Raw genomic sequence first — 8,114 nt, 5'->3', positions numbered from 1 at the left:
GCCCGGCTTGAAATCCCATTAGATCATGGGTATTTTTTCTCGCTTATTTTTTTCATGCCTATCGGTCACGTTTTCGTGTCTGTTGGTTACGCCATCGAAAGCAACAGCGACGCCGCTCAACGCAAGAACGGGCGCGATCAGCTGCGCTCTAAAACAAATTTCTTACGAAAAACGAAAACCGAAGGGCGGCTAACGCACCGGTCTCCTCTTTTTCTTATGTGATGTATTTGGTTCATTTTTCTTATGTGGTGCGCCATGCATTTCACCCAACTAACCCAGTTGTATATTGTTTTGCACTGCACAAGCTTTCCAAACAATCCTCGCAATGCAACAGTGTGCAGTAGTGTGTACTTTACAAGCATAGGCGTGCGCACGGGGAGGGGGGCGCCCCCTAGTCACCTAAGAAGGGGGGGGGGGGGGGCGAAAGCTGCCCGGCACATTGACTTATGGTACATTCGACTGGTCGTTTTCGAGCGCTCCGCAGGCGCTGGAAAAAGTGTGTAAAATAGCAACTAACCATTGCTACTCACATTATCGGGTCAAAACATGATCAGGAAGGAGAAAGATGACTTGCATACCTGCTTGTTCTCGTTGAAAAGGTTTAAAGCTGTTGAATTCAACAGTTTCAAACACAGTCAGAGCGCTCTCAAGCGACCAATCGAATGTACCATTAGTAGGGAGGGGCGTTTCGATGAACTCCCCCCCCCCCCCCCCCCTTGATGGAGAGCCCTGCGCACGTCCATGTGTAAAGGTCTGTCCTGGACTGTTTCGCAAATTGCTGTCGACGAATAAACGAGGCCAGGTTGCAATTCGGTTCAACCATAGACATTGCACGCATTGTGCTGAAAGATGGCTAAGGACATACGCTATTTTATTATCGCTTTTTTGTCAATGTGAAGAGCAAGAAAACACGCTTTTTGGAAAAGCGCCAATGCTGCGCCAAGTGGCGCCGCTATAGGAGCCTTTGCTTGAGGTGCATGCCGCAATGAGTCAGTCACCAGATGATGCATCTTCTCTCCGGGTTCATCTTGGCCTTGCCGTCACATTCGAAGGCCTCGGAAAACGCACGCAAGTTCTGAAGCGGTATGTTCACTCTGCGAAATGACACGCAAACAGTTCACGAAAAAATTAGGCGACGAGTGAGCGAGACCGTGGGAGTGAAGAGAAATATTTTGTGGTAGTTTCAATATTTTAAAACGTTTGCTGCAGGGCATGACCATTCCTTAGCGGTTACCATCCGGGAAGGACCAAAACGCGAATCAGTTTCTAAGAAGGCAGCGGAGCTATAGCACTAGCAGCTGCGCTTTTTACAGATTTTTCATGAGTGAATCATGACTGCTTATTATTTAGGGATCTAGTGGAATAGATATTTGTACGTAGGCGGAATGCCTTAATACGATTTCCATTGTTTGAAAGCTTGGAGTACTGGTACCGTGCAGTATTATAGCTATGAACTGCTCGGGGTGAGTGAGTAGATGCTTGATGGAGTATATTCAGACCTTAAGTTCGACATATTTAAGTTCGAGTTTACTATTCTGACGGTCTCTTAAATGCGCTATCTACTGGTTTAGCACAGGTGATACCAGAAGGATTTTGGAAAGGTTCCGATAGTCCACAGTGATTCTTAAGGAAACTATCAAAGAAAACATCAATAAATGGTTCTCCCATGCGGAGACATTTATCTATTCGTTTCTGTTTTGCGTTGTTTGCGGTTTTCCCAAAACAGCCGAGACGTGGGTGCATTGAAAACATTTACATGCAAGTCGCATATACCTCTCTCGAATCGATATATTTTATTTGCGAATTGCGCGTATCCACTTGAAATTCTCATAGACGAGTACACTGCGATCATTGGAGCCTGCAACAGTATAACTGGGCATTTGCCTACGACCCTGCCGGCTGGTTGAAAAACTGTTCGTCCCTCAAGCGGATGAAAAGCGGTGCTTTGACATTCTCGGCGATTTCCCTACTGCTGAGTTCTGCGAACTTAAAAACAGTATTACGCTATTTGAAGAAATGTAGGAGCACTACGTTTAAAAGCAAAAAAAAAAAAGGAATTTTAGTTGTATATTTTCTAGGGAAAATGAACAGCTTTTCGGTTTCTAAAAACTTACGTTTTCATGAAGAGCGCATACTTTAACTCCAAGTTACCAAGATCTGTTTTAATTTTTTTTTGTGATCACGGAGGTAGCGGCGCCGTAATTCAGAATTAAAATGAAGCCTGTGCTTCGCCCACCGCCGCAGAGTCAGCCAGCCGAGGCGGCGAGTGCTTCAGTGCTGGGCTCTGCTTTGCAAAAGTGCTTCACTACATTCACTTAGTAACCAAATTGTTTCAGAACCAAAATGCAGACGTTACGTTGTAAAGCGCCAGCTGACGTTGTTTTCGCGCCCCCGTTTCTTTGCACATAAGATGGCACTGTTCAATAATATACGTACTCATACTTTTGTTCAAACGAGAGCACCCTCTAGCCCGAATGAATTCGTGACTGTGCCACTGACCATAGCGACTGAACGTCCAAATCGTCAGGGAAGTTGGCGCAGTGCCTGGTCGGAAGCTGTCGCTCTTGCGGTGCACGGATCCCGAGAGTGACGTCAAGACGGGCTCCTCCAATCACAAATGTGAGCCGGGTTTGCATGCGCGCCGTGCGCAGCGGCTCCGAGTTCCTCGCTAATGATGCACTTTAGGTCGAGTAATGTCAAATATTGTGTTGATTTTCGTGTTTAAGGTGTTCAAAAGTGCAAAGGGGTGCTTATGAACTCGATTTCCTTTTTAGAAACCTCATCGGTTTCCTTATAAGTCCACACTTTCGAGCATGTGCAGTAAATACGAACCAATCTATCGTGTAACAAAGGCCTTAATAATTAAGAAGATAATTAGGCCCTTTGTTTTCACCAGTTATTTCACAGGACAGAAGAAAGAGGATGATAGAACACAGCAGTGAGTCCAATGCAGTATGCCTCGTCGGTCATACGATTACATTTCAATGAATAATTACCACACAAATACTATCGTAACGCGAAATTTAGAAGAAACATGCACGCGCAGAGTTGTCTGCTGTCTGGGAAACATATCTGTTCAAATCAATATTTGCAGAAACGTTCATATAAAATCAAATGTTTTACAAACGCCATCGGTCACTCTAAGATGGTACATTATTTTCTAAAGCCAGTAACAAACGTATTTCACGGACGTTGGGAAACACGGAGGTATACGTTTACTAAGCAACAGGAGCATCGCGTTTATACCTGTAAGTCTACAAAAAAAAAAAAAAAAAGACATTTAAAATTTTGATATGGAACTGTTCGAACTTCTGAGGCGCCCCCTAATTATTATTTCCCTAATAATTAGGGAAAGCGTCCCCACGCTTTCCCCATAGAACTTAGCCGCTCTACACCTTACCTGCTAACATACCGCGGCGGGTTTAAGCGCAACTCAGCGACTCCGTCGCGCACCACTCAAGCTCACGCATTCTGCAATATCTTGTAGCAAATGCGATGTTTTGTTTTACCAAATCGTTGACAGGTCTGCGTTGTTTACGATTGACAAGAAGCATGCTGAACATAAACAATAGAAAGGATGTGCCAACCAGCGTCAACCGTGTACGCGAACTGTGATGCTAAGGGCTTGACTCAGACGGGTGCGTCCATCGGGCTCTGCCGTGACACTTCGAACAACGAGACTATTCCGGTCCCACCGCTATTTCGCGCATCGCCGCCACGCAAGCTATACGTGCTATTTTCGACTCGCTCTGAGAAATGAGCAGCTGACACACGAATTCCTGAAATAAGTGAGGCCCCTAGTGATCGCATGGCAGCAAGCACCTGTGCCAAAAAGGTGACACCAAGTACAAGTAGGCACCGGTTAACGTCAATGTGAAGAACAAAAGATAAGAGATGCCTGAGCAAGCAAGATTTTCGTTTGACGGGATTCCTTTAAAGTCCGTCAAAATCCTGTAAAATCAGCCATTTCCATATGGAAGGAATTAATTCACGCTGATCAAACAGCATTTTCTCCTTCCTTATTTTAAGCAGAATACGTTCTATTTGATGAAAACTCAAATGTTCAAAAAGAAACTGCAGTCCCAAGGGGCGAAGAAGATTGAAGATTGAAGATTGAAACACCTTCTTCATGGCCTCTAGGCCATGAAGAAGGTGTTTTCCTGTTGGACATAAATGATTACGAAAAGAAAACACCAGGACACGCTTACGGAGTACATACAAGGTTCATTTCTTCAATGATACCTTGTCCCGCCACTGTGGTCTAGTGGTTATGGCGCTCGACTGCTGACCCGAAGGTCGCGGGATCGAATCCCGGCCGCGGCGGCTGCATTTTCGATGGAGGCGAAAATGTTTGAGGCCGTGTACTTCGATTCAAGTGCACGATAAAGAACCCCAGGTGGTCGAAATTTCCAGAGCCCTCCACTACGGCGTCCCTCATAATCATATCGTGGTTTTGGGACGTTAACCCCAGATAATATTATTATTCAATAATACATTCAAGGAGAACTAGCCTTCATAAAACTGTACGTTCACTGCTCGTTCCGTCTATTTAAACAAGCTAGAATTTGTATTCAATAAAGTGTGGCTAATTAACATATAATCATGGCGAGTGAGACGGTGAGCGATCCACCAGTGTATGATGAGCGCGTGTGAGTGAGTTATATATATAGTTATTTTCGTCACTTCTTGTGCATGTATGAGTTGTAGACGCTACGATATTGGCGAGTACAGAAAAACTGAGCCAGGATCCATCGTGTCGCCATGATAGAACGTGTTCTTTACTTCTTCTTCTTTGCCTTTTCTGGCTGGCTGCGTTTATTTATCATTTTCTACATCCTGCCCCGCCCCAGAAGTAGTAGGCATTTCCAGGTGATGCAGAGCTTGAGCGGGTCTTTTAAACACTTTTCCGTCGTGCGTCTTGATGGCGTAAACCCGCACCAGTCCATGACGACTATAGGGTATACTTCCAATAGTCGACCTAGCGGCCAAAAACAGCGATTCTTCTTGTCGTCTCGTAGTAATTCGACACCGTCTAACGTTATACATCGCTTGGATCTTGGAAGGCATCCATACGGAGGTTTTAATTTCAGGAGATACTCCGTTTTCCATCTTTCCCACTGATGAGGGTCCTCACGGTACTTCCTGATCACATCTTTCATGGTAGTCCGATGACAAGCTGATGTGTCACAGGTGTGGGGATCCGGATGAGCGATGAATGAATTCCCGACGAGTAAGCGTACACAGCATGCCAGAGAGGGACTGAATATTCTGGAAGTTGTTCGTGATGTAGTCCGCTTCGTGTCCACCTTGAACGAAAGTAGCAACTTCGTTACTGCATTTGAAGAACATTGCAAGTAATCTTCGTTAGTGTTCCAGCGCATACCTAGAACTGCAGCGGAACTGCTGTCACATTCTTGTAGACACGCTTTGTTTTCCTCAGAATCTTCCAGGCGTTGGCTGTCGTTTGTTTCACATTTCCGAAGCTTCATTACGGCATTGCCCAAAATTGACTTTGCCTTGTTGTCCTCGTCTAAAGCTTGGTCAAAACTGCCGTCTCCTGGCCGCAAGTCGTCGACAGAGAAACTCTGCTTCGAAGTCCGGGCAAGTGTTCTGTCTTCTCCGCTTACGTTGTTTAAGTCGTGCTGTAGTACTATAGAGTATCGGCCACCAGACTGCTTGATTGTCTGCTTAAACTGCAGATGTTTATCAGAAGGACATTCTCTGTAGTAAGTGAGGCTTATAGACTCTATCTTCGGATAAGACCCTGAGATCTCCGCTGCAGATTCTTCCACTACATCCACTCGCAAGACGCTGACCAGATGAGTACCGCAGTCCAAGAAGGTCTTTTGGGAGACTCGTCCTTGTATTGTCCAACCGAAAATAGCATCGATCGCCACAAGTCCTGGAACGTCTGGGCATTGGACGACTTCGCCGGTGATTACTTGCCAGAGATAATTAGATCCTATTAGCAAACTGATTCCGGTGTCTGTTGCGTCCTCAGGCCAGTAGTCGTTCGCGAGCAACTTTCCTTGTCCTCTTAATTCTTGGATGAATGTATTGTTGGCTGACAGCACAGTCAACTCGTGGCAAATGGCAGGGACGACTACATGCGAATGTCAGGCTTGTTGTACAACATATGTTTCGAAGCTGTATTTTAACCACGTTCCGCTTTTCTGGTGCTGAAGGGCAAGTGCTTCCAAAGGTATTCAGTGCTAACCGTGTTTGTCTGACCACCTTCAGGTTAAGGTTACGAGCTATATCTTGTTGAATAAAGGTCCTCTGGCTACCTGCATCCAGAATCCCGCGAATGCATTTGCTCTTGTCGTTGTTGACTATATCGGTGCAAAATGTCTGAAGGTAGACCGCGTTGTCCTTGATTGGTTGTTTGCTGGATGGTGTTTCATCGCAGGAATAAATCCCGCTAGAAAAAACGCACACTGTGGCGCTTCTTGGTTTTCCTGTTGTCGTCGTGGTAGCCTTGTAAGTCGGGTCGCACATACTTGAAGCATGTCTTCCACGGCGGGAACTGCAGGTGAGCTTGACTCGGCAATCCTTCGCTCGATGTCCTCTTGACGTGCAGCGGAAGCACCTGTTGTCATTTATCAGCTGCTCTTTCTTGACAGTAAGAGGTATATCGGCGCTGCAGCTTCGCGTCCCATGTTGATGAGTACGGCAGAAGAAACATTCCCACCTTGCGACAGACGAGGCGTGGAAAACTGACGCCGTTGGGATGCCACTGTGTCTGCTGTCCGTGCGATCTTCAATAGAAGGCCTTGGATGTGGGAACGCGTGCTGCTCCTTGCTTCCTAGCTCCACCCGCATGAACAGCAAAAGATCGCTCAGCTCGGCATCCGACGCAGCTGACGCACCTGCTGGTGCACCCGAAGAGGAGACTTGAGCAGCACGTACGTCAGAGAGCCGTGTCAAGGCGCGTTGTCGTTTTGCTCGAGTGAAAGAGAGACATGTCGCGCGGTAGAGCCTGCTGCAAGATGTCGACGAGCATAGCTGAATATGTCAGAGTAGGCACTCTGACAGTGCTCCAAGGCAGCGAATATTCAGTTGTGTGGCATCATACAATCTTCGAAAACCGCGGATGTCGTTGGTTGATGTCACGTTTGCAAGATTCCTCAGTGCCGTAAGATGTTGTTGAATAATCGTTGTTTTGTCGCCGAATCATTCCTTCAACATAGCCACAGCGTCGGCGTAACATGATTCGGTCGTGGACAAACCCGCGATCGCTGCTGCTGCGTCACCGAATAGGAAACTCTTCAGGTAATAGAATTTAGTGGAAGGCGTCAGGTCGTTGTTGAGATGAACAACTTGTTAAAATCGCTCCCAAAAGCCCGTCCACTGTGAGATGTCACCTCTGAACGTTGGGATATGCAGCTGAGGTAACCGGGGCGCCATGAATCTTGCGGGAGCCTCATTTCTGAAAGCCGGTGCTTCTGGGCTTTCACCATTGTGAGCTTGAGCATGGCCGTTCCGATCTCTCTCCACTTGGGATATTCGGCATTGTAGCTCAGCAAGGATGCCAGCGGCCTCATCCTGGTATTCAGCTATAGCTGTATACTCCTGTTCGATATTTTCTCTCGGAATACACTGCTCATATAGCTCGTCGATCTGAGAGAGCTCGTCGTTGCTTGCCGAGAGTCATTCCTTTACAGCTGCGAGCTTCGCGATTTCGACGTTGTCGGAGTCAAGCAAGAGTCGCGCTTCCTGAATTATCTTCGTGTTCTGCGCGCGTCGTGCAGATCGATTGCCTTTGAGCCGATCCATTGGGTAAACAATGCTGCTGGCCAAAGTGGCCGTACAAACGCCGATCTTCGCATCCACGATCCGTCGATTCCTCACCGCCCGCGACGCGAAGCGAGAGTAGATTCCTGTTCGCCGTGCGTAGAAGGGAGGCGCGTCCGCACGTGGGTTTTCGGCACCAAATTGTAGACGCTACGATATTAGCGGATACAGAAAATATGAGCCAGGAGCCATCGTATCGCCATGATAGAACGTGTTCTCTACTTCTTCTTCTTTGCCTTTTCTGGCTGGCTGCGTTTATTTATCATTTTCTACATGAGTGTCGCGTCTCTTTGCTGCAAAGTGCAGACCTTATATGCTGA

The 8,114-nt window shown here is 46.8% G+C and overlaps 1 protein-coding gene across 1 annotated transcript in view; it reads right to left on the bottom strand.

Annotated features, from left to right (window-relative positions):
- Positions 1-750: 750 nt before the first annotated feature.
- The window catches only part of LOC125757950 (neprilysin-21-like), a 35,030-nt gene continuing 27,666 nt past the window's right edge, over positions 751-8,114 (bottom strand). Inside the window, exon 6 of the mRNA XM_049414351.1 lies at positions 751-1,094. Within this exon, the coding sequence (XP_049270308.1) occupies positions 995-1,094 (100 nt within the window). The 3' untranslated portion in view covers positions 751-994. The remainder of the gene's footprint in view (positions 1,095-8,114) is intronic.

This window comes from Rhipicephalus sanguineus, chromosome 3, assembly GCF_013339695.2.
Source record: "Rhipicephalus sanguineus isolate Rsan-2018 chromosome 3, BIME_Rsan_1.4, whole genome shotgun sequence".
Lineage (NCBI taxonomy): Eukaryota > Metazoa > Arthropoda > Arachnida > Ixodida > Ixodidae > Rhipicephalus > Rhipicephalus sanguineus.
The sequence above is the reverse complement of the archived record's forward strand: the minus strand, read 5'-3'. Positions and strand labels throughout refer to the sequence as shown.